The following is a 26,377-nucleotide window of genomic DNA, read 5'->3' on the forward strand; positions in this document are numbered from 1 at the left end:
AAAAATATATATATATCTCTTCCTCATTTTATCAGTCTCATTCCAATCTCTTACTCTCTTCTTTCCCTGATTTAGTTATAGCTTCACAGCATAATAGTTACAATACTTGCAAAAAAAGAAGAGCTTGAATGCTTAAAGACAACGGACACTTTGACCCTCTCATTGACCCTCATCTACTGTATATTACAAATATGAGTCCTTTTCTTCCAATACATTGTGATGTTTCACAGTAATACAGTAAGGATTAATAACTTATGAAAAGTTGATTTGAGGTGGATTTTACATTAATTATTCAATGCATCTATATAACATTCAAATAATTACACCCCAGGAATTTTGAGTTATTAATTGGTTAGTCAACTTTAAAAGTTGTCCAATAACAAAATATATACAAATAATGACATTGAGTTCAAATCCAATTTCTGTACACAACAGTGTGGTTTCAGCTATACAGAAATGCTTAAGCTCAAGGTAAGCTGGGCTTTTCTTACAGTTCAAGAGGTTGCACAACAGCTACATTTGCCTGGTTCAACATTGACAATGCATAACTGGAAAGACAGTTTTAAAGGGACAACAGTGAAGAAGAGCTAGGTAATTTAAACTGCAGAAATGGTCCACCTCTGCCCCATCTGCAACTTAAAACTAACTTCTTTCTCTTTCCCGGTTCGATTGAAGAGTCTTTAACCTGAAAGATTAAACTGTTTCTCTTCCCACAGATGGTGCCTAATCTGCGAGGGCTTCCTGCATTCTCTGATTTCATTTTACTTCCTTTTACAATGGGAGAATCCAAAAATCTGTGTTGTTATATCCCACATGGGTCGAAGAAGAAGAAGAAGAATAGCCTTTAACTCGGCAGCGGAGTAATCAGGGCACTGTCTTTTGACGGTGTTTCCGTAGCAAGCTATTCTTGTTTTTACGAACCCGAGTTGCTAGCTCGACGCTTAACCCGACATGGATTCGAACTTGGGAACCTTTATTCTGGAGTCCAGCGCTGATATTATTGCACCACCAAGTGGGACCACATGGATCAAAACTGAATCTTAATTGAAATCTTACATGTTAATCCCATAATTGTAGCTTGTGAAGAACTGGGAGAGCAGGACCCCCAGTTCAGACCTAAGTGCCTTTACAATACTCATGTAAATGTTCTTTGCACTGTCTTCTAGAATGTGACCATTGCTGGCAAGTCTACATTTACTGTCTACCATCAGCTTGTTGTTCTTTAAAGTGTTTAAATACAGTTGTTACTTCAAACAACAACTAAGAGCTAACTGTATTGTTGAGTCACAAGTGGGACTGACTGACATGTTTTCTTCTCTAATGGACATTGATAAACTAGTTAGATTTTGCTTGAATTGCAAAGCTTCACAGGTACTTCTGTGGATTCCAGTTTAATATTTACAAGTTTTTAACTGAGTGGTATCATGTGGGTGGAGCTTGCTTCAGTTTTGCATACATGCAAGTCTATGCAATGGCAACTTAAACATGCCGTTATAGGAATCAATACAAATTACTTCTATTTTCCAATGAAACATGCTCTACATGTTGTCCACCTACTCACAGAAATCAAATCCAGAGTCATTTTCGCTATAACCCAACATTCTTTTTTTATCCATGTGCCTGCCTAAGAGTCTCATAAGTGTCCCTAATGTATCTGCCTCTACCATCACTCCAAGAAGTTCGTCCTTGCATTTGACACTGTCTGTATAAAACTTACCTCGACATTACCCCCTATATTTGCCTCCGGTCACCTTGAAAGTATTAGCCATTGCCACTCTGGAAAAAAGGTGCTGGCTGTCCACTCTATGCCACAGTAGCGTAGTGGTTAGTGCAACACTACTACAGCTTGGGGTGTCGAAGTTCTGAGCTCCATTCCAACATCCTTTGTAAGAAAGTTTGTACGTCCTTCCTGAGTGTGTATGGGTTTCCTCCAGTTGCTCCAATTTCCTCCCACAGTCCAAAGATGTATTGGTTAATAGATTAATTGGTCATTGTAAATTGTCCTGTGGTTAGGCTAAGGTTAAATCAATGGGTTGCTGGTCAGCCCGACTTGGTAGACTGTAAGGACTGTTCCACACTTATCTCGAAATAAACAAAAATAAATCTTATACACCTCTATCATGTCTCCTCTGAAGAAAAGCCTAGCTCCAATGAAAAAAGCCTAGCAGTATCCTGGTAAATCTCCTCTGCACCTTCTCCAAAGCCTCCACATCGTTCTTATAAAGAGGTAACTAGAACTGAACCCAATACACCTAGTGTAACCCAAGTTTAATAGAGCTACAATATTACCTGATGGCTCTTAAACTCAGTCCCCTCACTAACAAAAGCCAACACACCAGATGCCTTCTTAAACATCCCACCAACTTGCACAGCAACTTTGAGGGATCTATGGATTTGGAGGACTTGGTGGATCTATGGTCCACCTTTTCCTGTACACTGCTGACCTCTTCTATTAACTTCGTATTCTGCAATTAAGTTTGACCTTCCAAAGTGAGTCACTTCACACTTTTCTGGATTGAACATCTGCCACATCTCAGCCCAGTTCTGCATCCTGTCAATCTTCGATTGTAAACTATGACAAATTTCTACATTATCCACAACACTCCCAACCTCTGCGCCATCTGCAAACTTAATAACCTACCCTTGCAATTCCTCATCTAAATCATTTATAAAAAAAAGGACCCAGAACAGACCTTTGTGGAAGACCACTAGTCATGGACCATAGGCAGAACATGCTTTAATCTGTTACCACCCTCTACTTCCGTGGGCAGGTCAATTTCCAATCAATGCAGCCAAGTTTCCCTAGATCAAATGCTTCCCGATTTTCTGAATAAGTCTATCATACAGAACCTTGCTGAATACCTTACTGAATTAAAATCCATATATACCATATCAACTGCTCTACCTTCATCAATCTGTTTTGCACTTTCTTAAACAAGTCAATCATGACCTGCCCTCACAAATCCTTGCTAAAAGTCCCTAATCAGATTACTCTTCTCCAACTGCTTGTAAATCCTGTCTCTATGAATCTTCTCTAATAGTTTGCCTACCATGATGTAAGACTCACTGGTCCATAATCCCCAGACTTATCCCTATTACCTTTCTTGAAAGAAGGAATAACATTTGCCATTCTCCAGTTTTCACAAGATCATCACCAATGGCACAGCAAACACTTCCGTTCGAGGAAGCCCAATAGATTGCCTAAACTGGAGATAAGTCACCTCTCACTTTGGAAACTGAACTAAATTTCTTTTCTACGGGATTAGATCACTGGCCATGAACAAACTAGCTACCTCTATGCAAAAATACATGGGGAACTTCAATGTGGTTCTCTGAATTTTGCACTGACATCAGTTGAAGTCAATAATTCTTTCTGGAATTAAGGAAGGCACCAAGTCTCTGTCAGAGCCCAAGTTTCCCACTCGGACAGGGAATTCAAACTCAGATACTGGAGCACATTGGATGGTACATGTTGATGAAGACTCAGAATTAGGCTTAATTGTCACTACACGTGTTCTGGAATTTGTTGTTTTACAACACAAAAAAACCCATAAATTACAATAAGAAATACATTTTTTAAATAACGTAACCTGATTACATCAAACCACAGCTCAGAGAGGGTAATACTAAAGATCTGCAACCTGGTTTCTTCAATCAGTGGCTCATTATTCAAATCAATCACAGATATTTCAGCACCTTTCCAGTTTGCTACACTTGATCAGCTAGTGGCTAGTCCGGATGCTGGAGTGTTGCAGTGATCACTTTTTACGGAAGGAAGTAATTAAAATCTGGGTCTACTAAATTAATGTCATGAGACGCATTCATTACCTGCATGCCCCGTTGCCACATTCATCTGGTATGTACCAGAGGCAACCAGTTAGTAATCTCTAATTTTGCTTCTGACTCCATTAGGTGTTTAGTGGAAGCTTAAATATGTGGTCACATATCTAATCACATACCTGGACAAATGGAACTTTTTATCAATGCAAGGCTCTGAACTCCCTCAGCAGAGAAAGCAATATAAAAATTTAAGATGGGTGATTTTTTGATGGATAAAGACATAAAAATAAATAAAACAAAGTGGTTGCAGATTAATCGTTACTTAACACAGAATTTAAAAGAAAATTGTCAAAAACACCCAGCAAATGAGAAGAGTTGGATGTTTCAGGTTGAAGCCTATTAGAACTGGGCAAGTAAAAAAAAGTAGGTTTAAAGTTGCCGAGTGGGTGGAGGTGGGTGCACAGGAGAAAGCGGTAGTCCTATGTGTAGGTAATTCCACTATTTATACACCATCTAATTATAGATTAATGAAGTCAGTTAGAAGGCAAGGAAGCATAGCAACAGGGTACAGTTGTGAAATTCAGGTCAGAGCTGTTCCTGAGGTCTGAAACATACAGCAGAGTCCCAAAAATGTCCCCCAGATTGGCAGTGTCATGGGAAGGTTAGAATTGAATTAACTGAGTTGCAGACATACAAAATTACAGTAGAAACGATCAATTCTGGTGCTAACAGAAAAAGTCGCCTTCCTCTCAGCTTGTACCAGTCTGGCCATTCTCCTCTGATTTCTCTCATTAACAAGGCACCCACAGAACTGCCACTCATTGGATGTTTTTTCATTTTTCGCACCATTCACTGTAAACTCTAGAGACCGTTGTGCATGAAAATCCCAGGAAATCAGAGAGTGTCTGAGATACTCAAACCACCTCAACTGGCACCAACAATCATTCCACAGTCTAAGTCACTTAGATTCCATTTCTTCCCCAGTCTGATGTTTGATCTGAACAGCAACTGAATCTCTTGACCATGTCTGCATGCTTTTATGCATTGAGTTGCTGCCACATGATAGGCCATTTAGATATTTGCATTAACAAGGTGTACAGGTGTACCTAATAAAGCGGCCTCTGAGTATATTAAATTGAGCTTAGTGGTGTTCATCTTGCATTGTACTCTGGTTTTGGTGACACTGAAAATACTAATAATGTAGTATATTTCAAATTTTTAAAAAAATTCAGGTTAAATTGATTACAGTGGAAATCCAAAATAATCATTCCTTTTGATTGCTGGGTCAGTGGCTGTAAGCTAATGTTATTTTAAAATATAATTTGCCACTTTATTTAAGGGCAGTTGAGTGATTGGGATCTGGAACTCATTCTCTGAAACAGAAGTGGAACCATAAACCTTCATCACATTTCAGTACCACCTTACAAACACCTGGAGAAGTGTGAACTATGGTATATGGCTATTCAAACGTGAATCTTAAAAACTGCTTTTTTTTTGGATCAGCTTGGAAACAATGGTTCTAATGGGCTCTTCCTATGTCTTTGATGTCTATGATCATGTCATTTTAATGTCATTTAATGGAGTACAGTGGGTTCAGGTGAGTACGTTCTGTAATGAGGTCTGTTTTCATTTTTAACAGAGAGAGCTACCACACTTTTTTTGGTACATTAATCAAAAAACACACATTAGAAAATATATTTTCAATATCATGTACTTTTTCTTCCTTCTAAATTCTTGAAAAGGGTCTTACAAACTTAAAAGGACATTTGAATTGAAATAATTTATGCAAGAAATCTGACAGGATGAATAAATAGTGCTTAACTTATTGTGGGCCAGGCAGCATCTATAGGAAGAAGTACAGTCGACGTTTCGGGCCGAGACGTCGACTGTACTTCTTCCTATAGATGCTGCCTGGCCTGCTGCGTTCCACCGGCATTTTATGTGTGTTGTTTGAATTTCCAGCATCTGCAGATTTCTTTGTCTTAACTTATTGTATTTACTTTGTTACGAAGGATGAACAGCTCTGATGGGCAGAAGGGTGCAGAGTTGCCCATGCCCCAACCCCCCCCGGGAGATTCACAAACCGTTACTGTTGCTATGCTGCTAATGAGAGAGAGAGATGTGAGGGGAAAACATGCTGGAATTGGAACATCTGCTACAGATAAGAGAGAGATAAAGAAGGGGGAGAGAGGCTTGTTGTTCCACCATATTATGACTTCTGAAAGACTTATGGCTTCTGAGAAGGATTCTTTACCTTATACTATTCTGTTCATTAAAATTCCTCAGTGGACAGCCAGAGTGGGCTGGTTTGATGGACAAAGCCATTCAACACTGATTGACACCTGAGACCCCATGAGTAGGGATAAAAGTGAGGTTTGGGGAGACACACCAGTGAGCACTGCTTGAGTGTTGGAACCCATGTGAAGGTGTGGGGCATCGGAGACCGAAAAATGGATTGGTCAGTTTAACTTACAGTTTTATAGCAGGGCCAGTGGGGGCTTGTGTGTGTGTCCGCCCTTGCCTGGGTGACGAGTCCACCACAGAAGAACGGTCTAGCTGAAGGACAGAGGGGTCATACCTGAATGGCCACAACACATCGACGGATCAAGAACGTAAAGGAAGGTTTGCCTGTCTGTAGCTGTTACTGCTCGCTCGCTCTCTCTCTCTCTCTCCAACAACTACAACACAACGACCAACATCTACCTCAGCACATATGAACTGAACTGAACTTTATATTCACATATGACAATTCATTATCCCCTAGACATCGATAGAGCTTGTTTATTATTGATTATTATTATACCCACATTTTTAGGTTTATTATTACTAACGTGTATTATCTATAAATTTGCATTATTGATATTGATTTGTGTATTTTACTAATAAACACTGTTCAAAAATAGTACCACCAGACTCCAACGGATACTTCTTTCTCTGCTGGTTAGACACCCAGTTACGGGGTACGTAACAACTTATTTAACAATACAGTACAAATAGGCTCTTTCAGCCCTACAAGTCGCATTGCCTGATTTAACCCTAGCCTAATCACAGAACAATTTATAATGACCAATGAGCCTGCTTTGGACCGTGGGAGGAAACCAGAGATAACCCATGCATTCCATAGGGAGGACATACGGATGAATTAAACTTCAAACTGCGCCGCTCCAAGATGCAATAGTGTCGTGCTAATCGCTATACTACCTTGGTCCTTGAACTGTCCCAAGATAGGTATGATTTGGTAACCTTTTCCTTTAAAAAATATGCCCATCAGTTAAACACATTGATCACCCCAGCTATCAAATATACATACGGTATGCATTCAAATAAAAATCTGCAAAAGCCTGTTATGGAGACTAGTAAAAATATCACATAAAGGGCATCAGTTGCATGCAGAACAAGTTAACGAAGATTGTAAAGTTCCATATCACACTGATATCATGACTATTATACAAAAAACATATTACTGTATTTTAAAACTGTTACATCATAGAAACATAGAAAGCCTACAGCACAATACAGGCCCTTCGGCCCACAATGCTGTGCCAAACATGTACTTACTTTAGAAATTACCTAAGGTTACTCTTAGCCCTTTATTTTTTTAAACTCCATGTCCCTATCCAGGAGTTTCTTAAAAGACCCTATCTTATCCGCCTCCACCACTGTTGCCGGCAGCCCATTCCATGCACTCACCACTCTCTGCATAAAAAACTTATCCCTGACATTTCCTATGTATCTACTTCCAAGCACATTAAAACTGTGCCCTCTTGTGTTAGCCATTTCAGCCCTGGGAAAAAGCCTCTGACTATCCGCATAATCAATGCCTCTCATTATCTTATACACCTCTATCATGTCACCTCTCATCCTCCGTTACTCTAAGGAGAAAAGTTCACTGAACCTATTTTCATAAGGCATGCTCCCCAATCCAGGCAATATCCTTGTGAATCTCCTCTGCACCCTTTCTATGGCTTCCACATCCTTCCTGTAGTGAGGCGACCAGAACTGAGCACAGTACTGCAAGTGGGGTCTGACCAGTATCCTATATAGCTGTAACATTACCCCTCTGCTCTTAAGCTCAGTCCCATGACCGATGAAGGCCAATACACCATATGCCTTATTAACCACAGAGTCAACCTGCACAAGCAGCTTTGATCTTGTACCCCAAAATCCCTCTGATCCTCCACACTGCCTAGAGCCTTACCATTAATACTATATTCTCCCATCATATTTGACCTACCAAAATGAACCACCTCACACTTATCTGGGTTGAACTCCATCTGCCACTTCTCAGCCCAGTTTTGCATCCTATCAATGTCCCACTGTAACATCTGACAGCCCTCCACACTATCCACAACACCCCCAACCTTTGTCTCATCAGCAAATTTACAAACCCATCCCTCCACTTCCTCATCCAGGTCATTTATAACAATCATGAAGAGTAGGGGTCCCAGAACAGATCCCTGAGGCACCCCACTTGTCACCAACCTCCATGCAGAATTTACAACCATTCTTTGCATTCTGTGGACAAGCCAGTTCTGGATCCACAAAGCAATGTCCCCTTGGATCCCATGCCTCCTTACTTCCTCATTAAGCCTTGCATAGGGTACCTCATCAAATGCCTTGCTGAAAACCATATACACTACATCTACTGCTCTACCTTCATCAATGTGTTTAATCACGTCCTCAAAAAGTTCAATCAGGCTAGTAAGGTATAACCTGCCTTTGACAAAGCCATGCTGACTATTCCTAATCATATTATACCTCTCCAAATGTTCATAAATCCTGCCTCTCAGGATCTTCTCCATCAACTTACCAACCACTGAGGTAAGACTCACTGGTCTGCAATTTCTTGAGCTATCTCTACTACCTTTCTTGAATAAAGGAACAACATCCGCAACCCTCCAATCCTCTGGAACTTCTCCCATCCCCATTGATGATGCAAAGATCATCACCAGAGGCTCAGCAATTTCCTCCCTCACCTCCCGCAGTAGCCAGGGATACATCTAGTCTGGTCCCAGTGACTTATCCAACTTGATGCATTCTAAAAGCTCCAGCACATCCTTTCTTAATGTCTATATGCTCAAGCTATTCAGACTATTTCAATTCAGCCACAAAGCTATAGGTTTCAAGTCAAGTCAAGTCACTTTTTATTGTCATTTCGACCATAACTGCTGGTACAGTACACAGTAAAAACAAGACAGCATTTTTCAGGACCATGGTGTTACATGAAACAGTACAAGATCTACACTGAACTACATAAAAACAACACAGAAAAAAAACTACACTGGAGTACAGACCTACCCAGGACTGCATAAAGTGCACAAAATAGTGCAGGCATTACAATAAATAATAAACAAGGCAATGCTTTACCTGACAGCTAACAAATGCCTGCCCCCAACATAGATCCACCTTCTACCAATTAAATTAAAAATGTTGTTTACTTATTATAAAATAGGAGGCCATTTGGCCCATCAGATCCATGCTGACTCCTGATAGGGGCAATCCCATCAGGTCTCTCTTTTTATTTTCTCTGTAGCCTTGAAACTTACTCTCCAACATACCCAGCAACTCCCTGTTTTTGATTTTTCTTGCTATTTACCTACAGTAAGGGATGATTAACCACCTAGCACACACTGGGGTGAGGAAACTACAGCATCTGGCGAAAATCTACCTGTTATAGGGAGAAGTTGCAACCTCCAGACAGGCAGCATTCAAGGTCCAAATTGAACCTGGGGCCACGGGGCTGTGAGGCGGCAGCTCTATTGGACATCCAAGCTTCTCAGTGTGTATTTTCAGATTGCTCTTAATCATATTTGGTAAATTGATCACTATAATTTTCTCTTTAGAGGATTTTAGTTGCCAATCTCCTTAGCTCTCCATTTCTTGAGGGCTGTCTTTAGTATCTAAGAGTTAGAAATAAAAATCTGTCAAAATTAGCTCAACTGCTTTAAATTATTTTACTACCACCATGGTCCCAACCCTATGCACTATCCACCTTTTAGAAAATGGGATAACACTACTGCAGGTGGAGGACCATCAATTTCTACAGTCTTGTGGATACAGAACTAGTTTTGGCCCAAAATGTTTTCCATGATGATGTTCAGTATCAATCATCTGCTAAGAGTAATAATGTGAACAGCAGCTAAGTCAGCACTTTCCCAAGGTAGTGTTGCAGTTGGCACATTCAGTTTCCAGCACAAACTATCACCAATCAAGGTTCAATTCCTGCTGCTGTCTGTAAAGAGTGTTTATGTCTTGTGACCATATGGGTTTCCACCAGATGCTCTGGTTTCCTCCCATATTCCAAGGACTTATGAATAGGGTTAGTAAGTTTGGGCATCCTATGTTGGCACTGGAAGTATGGCAAAACTTGCAGGCTGCCCTAGCACAATCCTTGGACTGAATTGGTTGTTGATGCAAAACGACTCTTTTTACTTTATGTTTCTATGTACATGTGACAAATAAAGCTAATCTAATCTTTAATCTTTAAGGACTACTCAGACTACATCTGAGTGAACGAAAGGCAATCTGGCCTGTAAAGCCTTGTTTGTGTTTAAGCTAAGTTAATTCTAATCAATAATATAAGTAGGTTATTAGTTTCATTCAACACCAAAAGTTGAGGTTATTGCTATCCCTCTGTGATGATGGTTTCTCTGCAGCTCCTGTCTGCCTGGGTTCAACAACAACATTGTTTCTGTGATTTAAATATCATCTGGGCTCAGATCAAACACGCTTGATGCTTCTATCAAACCTTGATTGACTGAATCATCAAAGGAAGCCACTTCAATGGCATGTGCAATATTTTCTCTGAACCAGTAAACAATCTATCTAATACACATAAAAATTAAAGCCGTTTGAAAAGCTTGCTCGTTGGACTAAATTCTTCCTGCAAAAAACCATGAAATCATTCAAATCCTTGGCTGACTGATAAATAATTATTTTTTATCTGCAACAGAGTGGTTTTTATTTCATAACTCATCAGTCTGGTTCTAAATAACATAGGCCCATAATTGGACAGTGAACCAAGTGGACACTTGTATTTTCTTCATTTCGTGTTAGTGAAGGCACAATGACCCAGCTGCAAAGGTACAATCCTTTACCTAATAGAGGACATTAAAAGTAGACCCAACAATCTCTAGGCCTGCTCTGCCAAAAGAATAGGAATGGTCTGCTCAACATTTCAAATTCAGTTATCCCAGAATTTAAAATTGTGTTCCAAAATCTACCATCCTTTGGGGAAAAATGCTTCTGGACTTTCCTCTTTAGTGGCTCAGCTTCTAGTGGGGAAAACCCCTTAATCTCTTATGTTCAAGGCAATAAAAATCAAGTTTCTACTAATACCTAGCCCCAATATTAATTAAATTAATCTGCATTAAAGTCCTTCCAACGTGAACAGTCTGACCAAGATACAATGCAGCCCAGGTGGAATGAGCAAATTGTGTCTGAAACACAACATTCCATCTTCTGTATTCCAGTCCAACAGTCCAATATCCTTCCCTTGGCTGGACAGTGCAGGTTATGATGGCTTTTAATGTCACTGGCATATGAATATCTAAATCCTTCCTCCAACACAGTTCCTAGATTCACACACAAAATGCTGGAGGAACTTAGCAGGCCAGGCAGCATCTATGGAAACGATCTTGGTCTGAAATATTGACTGTTTACTCTTTTTCACAGATGCTGCCTGGCCTGCTGGGTTCCTCCAGCATTTTGTGTGTGTTGCTTTGGATTCCCAGCAGCTGCAGATTTTTTGTGACAGTTCTTAGATTCTAAGGAAAGAAAAGAACTGAAACTGTACAACCTAAAATTTCAGAGTTAACAACCAACTACACTATTATTCAGCTATAATGTTTCCTAGAAACTAAATAATTCTGCAGACTTGATTGTAATTAGTTTCTATACATGGTGTGTTAATGTACCCTCATTTTAAAATCTTGTGACTTGACCACTTAGGTCTAGCAGAGAAGAGAATATTTCCCATCAGTGCAACCACATTGGCAGTTGTACTGGCCCAGATTTTATGGGCAGCAAAGAGGCAGCTGCAACTACACTTACAACTGACATCAGCTTTGTCCTTACTCACAAATACATCAAACTGGCTGAGTAGTAAATCACCAAATCAGCCTCATGTTAATTTGAAAAGAGAAATTAAAAAAAAAATCTGTTTATTTGTTTTCATTTTTAGAATCTTTTTATTAATACATAATCTTCTACAACTATAGAATAATACAAAACTTCAACAAATTAATATGTATACAATTAATAGAGCTGAAGAAAAAAACTAATCGTAATATATAAAAATGAAAAAATATCTATTTAGCAAATAGTAATACAAAATAAAGATTGGAATATATACAAAATTAAATTAAATGGTGAAATCATAAATACAAACTAAAGCATTTTAAAGTCCAGTATAGCTTGAAATATGCAAGGGAATTATAATCCAAATGTGTAATATTAGAATTACAGCTAGAGAATTTACAAAGTTACATCATTAAAATTTAATTAGACCACGTGCCACAAAGTACAGCATTTGCAGGATACCTTACAGCAATACAACTCTTTCATTGCTTACAGAACTAAAGGCTGGATAACCCTGCTGCCAATGGATGCAGACAGTATCTCTGACACCATCTCTGGGATTTCCCTGTTAAACTAAGCATCTACAGAAATATTAAAGTTGCCAACAATTTCTTAGTGAACAATGAACCCTGAGAGCTGGATACTACTACCCTTTCAAACAACTGTGTATTGTGTATTTCGCTCATGACATTCAACTTCTTAAATATAAAACCTATTCTCAATCTGCACTAAACACCATCCATGCCATTTCCAAATTCAGTCACTTTCTTCTTGCTCAGATCATCCTTCAAAACAGTCCTCCTTCCATCATTCCTCAGATCTCAATCTCCAGTAGGAGAGAGCCAGAAATTATCATGCCAGCCATGATCACTAGTTTCCTCAAATAACTTTAGCATCATCTACAAGTTCCTTTCCAGTTGAACCTCGAGGTTTAGTTCAAACACTCAAATGTTTGCATCTCTGGCACTGGTGATTTGGCATTTGCTGCACAGTTCTGGCTTCAAAACTCTTGTTCCCTTAACTCCTCTTCTATTTGTGCCAAACATGCCCTAGTACAATTCAAGGTGGCACATAGGGCTCATATGTCTAAGGACAAACTAGCTCGATTTTACTCTCACATTAATCCAACCTGTGATAGATGCCATTCTGAAGTAGCTTCTTTGACCCACATGTTTTGGTCTTGCCCTTGCTTGCAAAAATACTGAAAAGATATTTTTGGTATCATTTCAACAGTTTTGAGTATTAATTTGCAACCTCATCCTATTACTGCAATTTTTGGCTTACCAATGGTGGATAATTTATCCCCCTCAGCTCAGCGGATGATTGTATTTGTCAACTAATGGCTAGAAGATCCATTCTGCTGAACTGGAAAGAAATTAATCCCCCAACTACATTTCAGTGGTTTTCCCAAACCATATCTTGTTTGAGTTTAGAAAAAATCAGAAGTGTCATTTTTGACCCTTCGGTCAAATTTGAAGAAAGCTGGAGACCATTTATTCAACATTTTCATATGAGTTAAACTGACCTTTCCCAAACCTTTCTCTTATCACCTTTAGTTATTTGCATAGAGCTATTGACATTACTGCGTATACCTGATATGATACAATAGCCCATGATGGTTAGGTTAGCTGTTGTTTTTTTTTTGGGGGGGGGGGGTTTCTACTTTTGTAATACAGTACAAGTTTGGGAGGTTATTATATCTGTGTTATTAACTGTTTATATTTGCATTCCAACCTTATTAATTATGTACTCTCAAGCTCTCTGTATTTGCTGTTTTTCTTCTTATGTTTGTTTGAAAATTAATAAAAAGATTTTTTAAAAACTCTTGTTCCCATAGACACCCAATCTCTGCTTACTTGGGTTAAATCTCTGAAGTGTACGTGGTATATTTCTGGTTAAGTCATTCATTAGCTTGACTGCTCATCATTTTAATTGTTTGACTCTTAGTATTTGTGTATCATTCTAATGCAGAGGTCCCCAACCTTTTATATGCCATGGGCCCCTACCATTAACCAAGGGGTCAGTGGACCCCAGGTTAGGAACCCCTGGTAATTCATGGTTTTTGTTTCAAACAGCAAACTTTTTACCTCATAATATTCCATCCACAAACCATTCACAACTTTCTCAAATGTTGATTAGCCATGCAGCCAACATTGACACCACCTTTCTAATGCTATTTCATTCAATCTTGTCTTCTTGCAATGTTCCTATCCTTTTTAAAGTATTTTCAGTATTTAAAGCAGTACAGTAATCTTTCTGACATTCAGAATTCCTGATTGTTTGGTATTATGATCACTTGGTAATGCTACCCACTCTCAAAATCAGCTCACCAGAGTGCCAGTTCCCACATTCCCCATAAGCTCCCCGGGCCCCAATTCTCAGTCTCCCTTTCCACCCACGGGGCGACTTTCACACTCCTTTCCATCACCAAGATCCCAGCATTCACAATCCCTTCGCACTTACCCCGGTCTCAGTTCCCGTGCTTCCTTTCCACTTACTGGGGTCATGATTTCTGTGCTCATTTTCCTCTCCCTACGTTCCTGGCTCCACCACTCCTTTTAAACTTAGCTGGTTCACTTGATTTTTATTTAAAAAGACAGCACAACATCTAGAATTCAAATGCCTTGGAGTAAAAATGGAGTAACGTCCGAGTGACTGGAAAATCTGCCAACCCAAAGCCATGGTGCTAAGTGTCCTGGATTATTGTGTTTATTGTACTGTACAAACATTCACACCTTGTTCTGCATTCTAAATTAAATCTTTGGAATCATCTCTTCTGATATTTTGACCACCTTTACCCACCTATTGTTCTCCAGCTACTCAAACAGAATTGGCCATTTTAGAAGTCAAATTTGAAGGAAGAAACCAAGATTAATGGCAGGATTCTTGGCAGTGTGGAGGAACAGATGGATCTTGAGGTCCACATCTACAGATCCCTCAATGTTGCCGTGCAAGTTGATGGAGTGGTTAAGAAGGCATTTGGTGTGACAGTCTTCATTTGTCAGGGGATTGAGTTCAAGAGCTACGAGGTAATGTTGCAACTCTGCAAAACTCTGGGTAGTCCACACTTGGAATATTCTGTTCAATTTCAGTTGCGTCATTATAGGAAAGCTATGGAAGCTTTAGAGAGCATGCAGAGATTTATCAGGAGTCCTGAAGAAGGGTCTCAGCCCAAAACATTGACTATCTATTCATTTCCATAGATGCTACCTGACTTGCTGAGTTCTTCCAGCATTTTGTGTGTGAAGCTTTGGATTTCCAGCATCTACAGATTTTCTCTTAAATTACCAAGATAGTGCCTAGACGAAAGAGCATGTCCTAGGTTGAGCAAGCCAGGGATTTTCTCTTTGGAGCAAAGGAGGATGAGAGGTGACTTGATAAAAATGTACATGATGACCAGAGGCATGGATAGAGTGGACATCCAGTGACTTTTTCCCCAGGGTGGAAATGGCTAATATGGAGGGGCATAATATTAAGGTGATTGAAGGAAAGTAGAGGGTGAAGTCAGAGGTAAGTTCCTTACACAGTATAGTGGATGTGTGGAACACACTGTCAAGGGTGGTAGTAGAGGCAGATACATTAGGGTCATTAAAGAAACTCTTAGATTAGCACAGGGATGATAGAAAAATGGGGGAGAGCTATGTAGGAGGGAAGGGTTTAGTGATGTCATGGTTCTAGATGCTGCCTAGACATTCTTTGGATTAATGACACAGAAATTGCAGAATGTAGAACCAGCTGCCTTTCCTGAAGCCAATGCACAACATTCCAGTTCACCTTAAGCCTTGGTTCTTATCACTGCTCTCTCTCTCATTAATTCTTCACATGCTATTACTAGCTCTAATTTTACTTCTGTCAGCTTTCCATTACTCCAGCCTTATCTCAAATCAATAAATAGGACCATATATTTATCATATAATTATCAAAGTACTATCCTCTATTACTCCAGCTCAGATGCACCCATCATCCAGCCTTTCATCTCATCACCTTTCAAAGTAAACGAATGGAACTGTACATTTAATCACCTTTTTCTAAGTTGAGTTACAATGTCATAGTGGTCAGTTTAACTGTATTCCTACATAATTAACTGTGCACAATTTAACAGTTACATTGGGAATTATCTTGGGGAATTCCACTGTGACTTTGTGAAAGATTGGCTAATACCTCAGGTACAGCCAAATATGGGTGTCAAGCACTAAAATGTATACCTGATGTTAATATCTACTAGCATTGTGTATCTTCTCCATATCAACTGATTAAACTGAAAATAAATAAATACCCTAATAACAAAATAAGGGTGGGAATTGGAGGGGATGGCAGATTAGCCTTTTTGGATAATTAGCTAGAAATTAAATAGCCCCATTATGAAGCACTATATAAAATCTTTGCATGTTCAGAATCAGAATCAGGTTTATTATCACCAGCATGTGATGTGAAACTTGTTAAGTTAGCAGCTGCAGTTCAATGCAATACATAATCTAGCAGAGAGAGAGAAAAAAAATAAAATAAAATAAAACATAATAATAAATAAACAAATCAATTATGTATATTGAATAAATTATTTTAAAATGTGCAAAAACAGAAATACTGTATATTAAAAAAGTAAGGTAGTGTCCAAAGCTTCAATGTCCATTTAGGAATTGGATGGCAGAGGGGAAGAAGCTGTTTCTGAATCACTGAGTGTGTGCCTTCAGGCTTCTGTACCTCCCACCTGATGGTAACAGTGAGAAATGTGCCAATGTCCAGTGAATCCATAGAAAATGATCATCATCTTGTACAGGAGGCAGCACAGGTCACCATGGCTCATCTGAACTCAAGCAGCTGCCAATAATTAGCCATATAGTAACGATGAGAGGGCTTCCAGAGTTGACCAACAGCAGCCGCACACACAGTAACTATCACAGAGAAAAGAGAAGCAGGAGAGGAAAGGCCGCAAGCCACGCCCTTTACTTGTTTAAGAGATAAGCACATTGTGTCAGTGGGGTCATGCAGCCATTCAATGCATTTGCAGAAAGTCACAGAAATCCTAACTTCTACTACAACAACCTTATTTACTAAGATGAGTGATGCAACACCAAAACTTCTTAATGATACGTCATTTACACCAATATCCCCTCTAAATCACAAGCTGTCACCCATACAAGATGCACTGAGTTTAGAAATGTTGTTGTAAAACACTTAAATTGGAAAAGTTCAACCAATATTTAAGCTGTGGGAGGGGCAAGGAAGCATTCTTGAGCTCACTTGTAGAGGGTTATTTTGTGATACCAGTGGTATGTTGTCGGTATCAGTTCTGGGACCTTAACTGTTTGACATATTAATTAATAATTTGGGTGTGAATGCAGGAGGACTAATCAGTAAATTCACAGATGACACAAACACTGTTTTTTATTATCATGAGGACAATAGTCTTAACTACAGAAAGATATTAATTGGTAACACAGACAGATCAATTGTAGATGGAATTTAATCCTGATAAGTGCAAGGTGATGCATTTTGGGAGGATTAATAAGGGCAAGACATATAATGAATGGTAGGGCAAGGGAATATCGAGGGACAAAGAGATCTTGGTGAAGAAGATCTAAGAATTTCTGAAAATGACAGCATAGGTAGAGATAAGGTGGCAAAAAAAAGCCTTCATTAGAAAGTGCACGGAATCTAAGAGTAGGAAGGTTATGGTAGGTTATAACACATTGATTAGGTCACAATAATTCTGGTTGCCAAGTAGAAAGCACAGAGGAGGATGATGTCTGGGATAGAGAGGCTAATTTTGAAATTTGATAGGCTGGATTTATTTTCCTTGGAGCAGAGGAGTTGGGGGAGGGGTGAGCCTACCAATTGTGATATGCAAAATTATAGGAACAATAATATGGTAGATAGCATTGGGGGTTACAGCATCTACAGTTTCAATTACTGAGAGGCTTCTCCACCACCCCAGCTCAACCACCTGCACAGGAAAAGGAGCAGTAGAAGCTTGGTGGCAAGGGTAAGAATGAAGGTGATGGACGGCAATATTGTCCCATTGTGCTTGACTGCATTAAGCACAACATCAGATACTGGAAGCCTAAGGGAAGAATGTACCTCAGAGGAGTACCTCATGGTACATAGGAGCAACCTGCACTAGTGGCAGGGGGCAATTGGCATTCTGGGCTAGTGATTTGCCAGACAGGCTACAGTGTCCAGGAGACTCTAATGAGGAACTTGGTAGAGGCCCGCTTTTGAGAAGGCTGGTGCAAATGCATAATGACCATAAACAGTCTACTACCAGGAGAAGCAACACTGAACTCTAGCATTTGTTAAGGGCAGCCTAAACCCAGGACATCTGTCAACAGCAAAATGAAGTGGGAGAAGACTGATGGGATTTGAAGGGCCTTAATGATCATGAAAAACCCTCCCCAGCATTTGGGATGGAATATATCCCACATTTATATGCTGGGGACTTGTGCCACCCACCAACCAAACACACATCTATTACCCCAAAATTGCTACCAACCAAATTCACCTACTGGAGCCTAGCTACTCAGTCCAACATGACAACCTTATCCAAATCTAGTCTGGAGCTTGTGAGTGAGGGCAGGGTCACAGCAAATCAGAACACTAACTCATTCCTCAAGAAGTCTGAAAATAATGAAGGATAATAGTAGAATTGCAACCTGGGAAAGGTAAATAGCGTTCTCAAGCACTCAATAATTGTCTACACACAAGGAGCAATTTACAGAGGCCAATTATCCTAACAACGTGCACAACTTTGGGGTGTAGGAGGAAACCAGAACACCCAGAGAAAATTGGAACACGGGAAATTGATGTAGTCACAGGAAGACCATTCAAATTCCACTAGTTGCTCCTCTGTGCTGCCCAAAATTTTTTTGTGGTAACTGAGCATTCCTAAGCCTGTGAAAGTGGCTTCCAGAGACTTCTGCAGTCATTCCACTGCGAAATGTGAGGTGCCCTTTGCACAGCACTGCAATGAAGTTATGAGAAGGAAAAACTGTCAAACAAGCCCAAGACCAAACCTGTGAATTTGTTTTAGTTATACAGCACAGAACAGGGCCACATCCATGGCACCATTAAGAGCCCATCTATATTAATCCCATTACCATCACTCATCATATCCATCACTCTCTGCAGAGAGTAGTGCAGACAGCTCAATATTCAGTATTCACCATGGAAAAGGATCTTGGTGATTGTAGTGATGACTTGCAGCAAACTGAAAAGCTTGAGCATGTAGATATTAAGAAAGAGGATGTGCTAGAGCTTTTGGAAAGTATCAAGTTGGATAAGTCGCCGGGACTGGATGAGATGTACCCCAGGCTACTGTGGGAGGCAAGGGAGGAGATTACTGTCCCTCTGGTGTTGATCTTTGCATCATCAGCGGGAACGGGAGAGATTCCGGAGGATTGGAGGGTTGCGGATGTTGTTTCTTTATTCAAGAAAGGGAGTAGAGATAGCCCAGGAAATTATAGACCAGTGAGTCTTACCTCAGTGGTTGTTAAGTTGATGGAGAAGATCCTGAGGCAGGATCTGTGAATATTTGGAGAGGTATAATATAATTAGTAATAGTCAGCATGGCTTTGTCAAGGGCAGGTCGTGCCTTACAAACCTGATTGAATTTTTTGAGGATGTGACTAAACACATTGATGAAGGAAGAGCAGTAGATATAGTGTATATGGATTTCAGCAAGGCATTTGATAAGGTACCCCATGCAAGGCTTATTGAGAAAGTAAGGAGGCATGGAATCCAAGGGGACATTGCTTTGTGGATCCAGAACTGGCTTGCCCACAGAAGGCAAAGAGTGGTTGTAGACGGGTCATATTCTGCACAGAGGTCGGTGACCAGTGGTATATCTCAGGGATCTGTTCTGGGACCCTTACTGTTCTTGATTTTTATAAGTGATCTGGATGAGGAAGTGGAGGGATGGGTTAATAAGTTTGGTGATGACACAAAGGTTGGAGGTGTTGTGAATAGTGTGGAGGACTATCAGAGGTTACAGCAGGACATTGATAGGATGCAAAACAGGGTTGAGAAGTGGAAGATGGAGTTCAACCCAGATAAGTGTGAAGTGGTTCATTTTGGTAGGTCAAATATGATGGCAGAATATAATATTAATGGTAAGACTCTTGGCAGTGTGGAGGATCAGAGGGATCTTGGGGTCTGAGTCCATAAGACACTCAAAGCAGCTGCACAGGTTGACTCTGTGGTTAAGAAGGCATACGGTGTATTGGCCTTCATCAATCGTGGAATTGAATTTAGGAGGTAATGTTGCAGCTATATAGGACCCTGGTCAGACCCCACTTGGAGTATTATGCTCAGTTCTGGTCGCCTCACTACAGGAAGGATGGGGAAGCCATAAAAAGGGTGCAGAGGAGATTTCCAATGATGTTGCCTGGATTGGGGAGCATGCCTTATGATAGGAGGTTGAGTGAACACAGCCTTTTTTCCTTGGTGCGATGGAAGAAGAGAGGTGACCTGATAGAGGTGTATAAGATGATGAGAGGCATTGACAGTGTGGATAGTCAGAGACTTTTTCCCCAGGGCTGAAATGGTTGCCACAAGAGGACACAGGTTTAAGGTGCTGGGGAGTAGGTACAGAGCAGATGTCAGGGGTAAGTTTTTTACTCAGAGAGTGGTGAGTGCGTGGAATGGGCTGCCAGCAACAGTGATGGAGGTGGATACAATAGGATCTTTTAAGAGGCTTTTGAATAGGTCCATGGAGCTTAGAAAAGTAGAGGGCTATGGGTAAGCCTAGTAATTTCTAAGGTAGAGACATGTTCAGCACAACTTTGTGGGCTGAAGGGCCTGTATTTTGCTGTAGGTTTTCTATGTTTCTATTTACAGAGATAGGTGTGTAAAAAAGACCTGAAGGATCATTGGGGACCCGAGTCACCCCAACCACAAACTGTTCCAGCTGCTACCATCCGGGAAACGGTACTGCAGCTAGGACCAACAGGCATCAGGACAGCTTCTTACACCAGGCCATCAAACTGCTTAATTCATGTTGATGCAACTGTATTTCTATGTTATATCTACTGTCCTGTTATACATCTTTATTATAAATTACCATATTTGCACATTTAGACAGCAACGTAATGTAAAGATTTTTACTCATGTACATGAGGGAAGTAAGTAACTCAATTTAGTCCATAGCCTGTCAAGCCTTATCAATACAAGCATCTGAAAACATTTTTGTCACACATATTAGCATGGATTGCTACCAAAAGCATCTACTCAAATTTCTGGAGGTATGTGTAATCTCAAAATGTTTACCCTCTTATTCTACTCCACTTTAACATGTCCCATTACATGGGACTGAAATAATCCCAGCCCAGAAAGAAAAAGCCTGGCATAAACTCATAGGGTTGTATGAACTTCTACATTGAAGAAAAACACTATGTGATTGAATATCTACATATCAATATGGCATATTATCGAGGATCATGGTTAATATATTGACGATCAAGTCATGCAAATAGATAACATTCAAGATCGTTTCACCGTTTGATTCAAACTTCCATTTTTTTCCAAGAATTGTTTCATTAATCTCATTGGATTTCAGAACAGTTGACATTCAGAAATTTAAAAAATTCAAACATGTCACAAAGAAATATTCAAATCAATAAAAAAAAACATTTATTTTCGCTGAATTCCCTCATCCATGCTGTTGACAATGCTTGAGATCAGCTTCCCACCGTCTCTCTGTCATACAGTAAACTTAATCGATCTGCCTATGTACCTTAAGACTTATTTACCCATACATGCATACACATTCTTATTTTATGTGGCTCCTTAACAAGTTGGGCGCCATTCTGGAGCTTTCAGAGACTCCAGCGCCAGGGTATATAGATGAAGGTGTTTTGGGGACAAGTGTAGGGGAACTGCATGGGATAGCTCCAAACCAACAAGCTACCCAACTGTGCAAACCAATAATTCTACCGGCCTTACTTCCTCTTTAGCAGAGGATCGGTGTCAAACATTGATTTGCTCATGCACTTGTTAAGCACCTTCTGCGTAAATACAATCCGTCCTTGCACCTTTCCAGGACCTTAGCGCTCTACACAGCAGTGAAGTACTGCTTGAAGTGCTCCAGTAAAAGGAATAGGACAAACTAGTCCCACAGAGACCCTGTGGAAACGGTTTCTGAACCGTTGGTCGCTTGATTTCGGCCCAGCCGCCAGTGGGACGTCCCCTTCCATGGGATCCTTGGTGCAACACCGGGACTGCGGCGCCAGACCCAGGTGGGTGTACACCGAGGGCAGCAACGCTTTTCTAAAAGGCTCGCCACCAGCAGTCACGGGCACGCCGGCCGGGGGGCGCGCCCAACGGCATGGCCGCCTTAATGTGAGGAGGCGCCGAGCCGTGCACCCGCGCCCATCACCTTCTCCCCAACTTCCCCTAATCCTAAAGCGGCGAACTCTACAGACCTTGGCCCCGATCTGGTTGCCGCACTGGCCGGCTTGCAGATGCACGATTTCTCGCATACCGAAGCTCTCCCTACACTACTCCTGCCGGTGACAGGTCGCTCAACTGAGCTCCCAACGCCCGCAACTTTGCTGATATAATCCGCGTCATCGCTGCGCAGTTTCTATTGGACATCTCCTTCCGTCAATCACATATATTGCCTTCCCATTGGCCTAATCTAATCCCTTCGGCCTTGATTAGTTTTGAGCGGCTGTTGCCTGGTGACGGAAAGGCGCCGACCCGTCACAATTACTCCTGTCATCTCACAATGTGCTATTCGTTGTGCCACAAAGCAACTTAACCGCCTCGACGTTCAAATTGTCAAAACAAAATAATACTTTAAAAATATAATTCTTTACAGTCCCAGGATATGATCTGTAATAGTCTAGTTGAAAAGCCTACTGAACACGTACACATGTCTGATTTGTTGGGCAGGTGTAAGGTGGCTTGATGAACCCTAAAATAGGAATACATTGTGCGTCAAGATCAGTTCTGTTCATTACAAAAAAGAAGCTTCAAACTGTTCCTTTTGCTCATGGATTTATATGAATGTAGATTAACTGAGCAAAATAGCTTTGCATCAACCATTTGGTCCTCCTGGTGTTTGACCACATTTCACAAAACTACGTGGAACCCAGGGCTTTGCATCAGGCACAACGCATAATGATTGGGACACTGGGCCCATCTTGATAAAGTGCTGCATTATTGAAATTGCTACCCTTTGGGACGAAATTTTAAAGTCTTTTTTCAAATGACCCAGGGAATCCTTTCAGGAATCAGGGAACGATTCCAATGTCTACATCCTCCAGCACAGTGTTGGTCTGATAGTCAATACCATATATTCCATAATACATCATAATTAACTAGAATGGAATGCTCATTTTATACTCTTGATGTAATGTACATATGCCCGGTTCAACTGCTTCTATTATCCTTCCTCCAATATATTGTTTTTTCCCTCCCTCACATACTTATCTGTCCTGTCAAAGCCACTGTGCTATTTACCACTGGTAGCAGATTCCATTTTCTAAAGGGATTACTCCCACATTCCTATTGTATTTATTGTCTCAATGAAGGAACACAGCTCAAAACATAGACTGTTTATTCCCCTTCATAGATGCTGCCTGAACTGCTGAGTTCCTCCAGTAGAGCAGATTCAGGCCATTCGGCCCATCGAGCCTGCACATAGCTGATGTATTTATTGGCTATTATTTTTATATTTATGACCCCTAGATTGGGCTTCCTGAACTTGGTATGCCCCTCTCAGTTAAACCTTTTCACAATAGTACCGACTATCTAGTCGCCCTTCCCAGTTCTAGAGAAAACTGTTGAGTCTTTTGAGATAGGTAGAAATTCTCCGTCCTGCAACCATCCACGTGAATTGCTCTTTGCATTTTCACCTCTGTCTATATTGCAGGGCAGCGAAAGCCCGTATTAGAAACTTGCTTAAAATAAAGGTGCAGCACGAGAATGACACAGTAGGGAGGACGGTCAGGAGGAGGAACAGTAATGTTTTGCAGCTTGTTAGCATTTTGGAAGAGGAGGTTGCTAAGAACATAAGACATAGAAGCAGATTTAGTCCAGTCAGCTCACTGCCATTCCATCACCCCTTTCAATTGCACTCTCCTGCTTTCACTCTGTAACCTTGGAACTGGGGCTCAGATAAACATGTTTACCATTTTCTTAGCACTGGATAAAGTACTAGATGAATGGGGGATAGCAAGTGCTTTTTTAAAATTAAAATAGAGCAGCAAGAATAAGCCAGCTAACTACAGGCTTTCGAGTCTTATGTCAGTGCTTGGGAAAATACTCGATTAAAAAAAAAATCTAAGGAACATGATTTATCTTCAAGCAGAGGTTGAATGGGAATAGACGGCATGGCTAAGTTTAAGTCAAAGTACACTTATTACCAAAATATGGATACTTTATACAACCTCGAGTTCTGCAAAACCCTGACTCACAAATTGGATTGAGTGTTTTGAAGAAAGAATTAAGCATATTGATGAGCAGACTGCAGTAGATGTTGTCTACCTGTACTTCAATAAAGCTTCTGAATCTTTAGTAGGGTCCTGAATGGTGGGTTGGTCCAAAGGTTTAGAGCTTGTGGGATTGAGAAAAGGCTGGGAAATTGGATCTAAGCTGGCTTGGTAACAAGAGGCAGCCTGCGAAGAGTGGTGTACCACAAGGAATAGTGCTGGGACCTTAATGACTTTAGAGACACAGTGCAGAACAGGCCCTTCCTGTCCAATGAGCCACACCACCCAGCAACCCACCTATTCAACCCTAACCTAACCACAGCACAATTTACAATGACCAATTAACCTACTAACCAGTACATCTTTTGGATGTAAATGTAGGAGATACATAAGTAAATTTGCAGCTGATACACAAATTGACGGTGCTGCAAATAGCGAGGAAGGCGGATTAAGGCTATAGCAGGATACAGATCAGCTGGAAAGCTGAACAGAGCAACGGCAGATGGAACAATTCTGACAAGTTCAAGGTGATGCATTAAGGCAAGGCAAGCAAAGGCAGGACATGCACAGTAAATGGTAAAGCCCTAGAGAGTGTGATGAAGCAGAACGACCTCAGGTGTATGGAATCGGCAGTGGCACAAAACATAAGAACAGGAGCGTGTTGTTACAACTTTGGGAAACATTGGTGAGACTGTGTAAAGTTCTGATCGCGGTGCGATGGATAGGAAGTGATGTGCTGGAGAGGGTGCAGAGATAGTTCACCAGTGTGCCGCCAGGATTGCAGAGAGACTGGATGGCTGCTTTCCCCAACATGGAGGGGTGACCTGACAGACCTCTACTCATTATAAAATTGCGAGTGGGATAGAGAGGGGAGACAGAAAGGAAGAGTCTATTTCTCATGGTGGGGATGCCTGTGACGAGGGGGCATAGGTTTAAGATGAGAGGTAGAAGTTTTTGAATGGATCCGACATGGATCTTTTCCACAGAAGATGGTTGGAACTGGAAAATGCTGCCAGAAGAGCTGGTGGAGCAGCAGTTTGACAAAAATCCCCACGTGAATCACCAAGCCAAAGGACCTAATACAAGTAGATTAGGCAGAACAGGCAGCAGAGACAATGATGGGCTGAAGAGCCAGCTTCTTTGTCTTAGTGACTCTAAATACTTAACATGTTATTTTGGCATTTCTTATCCTTGATAGGACCAGGAAGGTAATGCATAGGTGCTGAGTCGGGAGGAGGTTTCAAATGATTGGCTTTGAGAAGGACTCCCTCAGAAGATTGCTATAAAGTCTGCTTTGTCAAAAAGATGGGCACCAGCTCAATTTAATATCTGAAGGCAGCCCAGAAAGAAAGATATCTAAATGTTGTTCACACACCAATGTGAATCAGAAATGGTACAAAGGCAGAATTTGAGGCTCATTGTTTGAATGCCCTTAGCCTTTGTAAAAACGCAGGTGAAATAATGTCATAAATATAAATAAAGATTCAATCCAATAGTTATTACAGAATGTGCTCATGAAACGTCCAAGGCTAGGACTTAAATAGTCCATGATACTTGATGTTTAAAGGAGACGGGGGAGCCCTAATATGAAGAATGCAATGAGGACAGAAGAGGAGAATCTCAGCTCAAAAACTCAAAGTAGAGGCAGAATGGATAGAGTTAGGAACTGGAGATATTACAAAGATATCGATATTAATTTTAAGTGACGCTGTGGAAGTTGCAGTGAGGGCTAACATAATGGTTTTATTTTTATTTTGGGATATATAGCAGAACAGGCCCATCCAGACCTCTGAGCCGCCCCACCCGGCAAGCCCTGACCATCCCGGTTTAACCCTAACCTAACCATGGGACAATTTACAGTGACTAATTAATCTACCCGGTCAGTCTTTGGACTGTGGGAGGAAACTGGAGCTCCCGGGGAAGACCCACGCATTTCACTGGGAGGCTGGGATTGAACTCCAAACTCCGATGTCCCGAACCGTAATAGCGTTGAAGAAACTGCTACACTACCAAGGTGCCCAGGCAAAGGTTTGCCTACAGATCATGTGAGGTCAACCCAAGCAAGGGAGGCTTTTTTCAGAAACATCTTT

General features: G+C 40.8%; 1 protein-coding gene across 2 annotated transcripts in view; it reads right to left on the reverse strand.

Moving 5' to 3' along the window:
- The window catches only part of LOC140730991 (tubulin beta-4B chain-like), a 63,825-nt gene extending 41,395 nt beyond the window's left edge, over positions 1–22,430 (reverse strand). Inside the window, exon 1 of one of the 2 annotated variants that reach the window (XM_073052139.1) lies at positions 22,275–22,430. In XM_073052139.1, the coding sequence (XP_072908240.1) occupies positions 22,275–22,331 (57 nt within the window). In that variant the 5' untranslated portion in view covers positions 22,332–22,430. The remainder of the gene's footprint in view (positions 1–22,274) is intronic. The other variant, XM_073052140.1, reaches the window with a different exon arrangement.
- Between the last annotated feature and the right edge of the window lie 3,947 nt (positions 22,431–26,377).

This window comes from Hemitrygon akajei, chromosome 7 (assembly GCF_048418815.1).
Source record: "Hemitrygon akajei chromosome 7, sHemAka1.3, whole genome shotgun sequence".
In the NCBI taxonomy this organism is placed as follows: Eukaryota; Metazoa; Chordata; class Chondrichthyes; order Myliobatiformes; family Dasyatidae; genus Hemitrygon; species Hemitrygon akajei.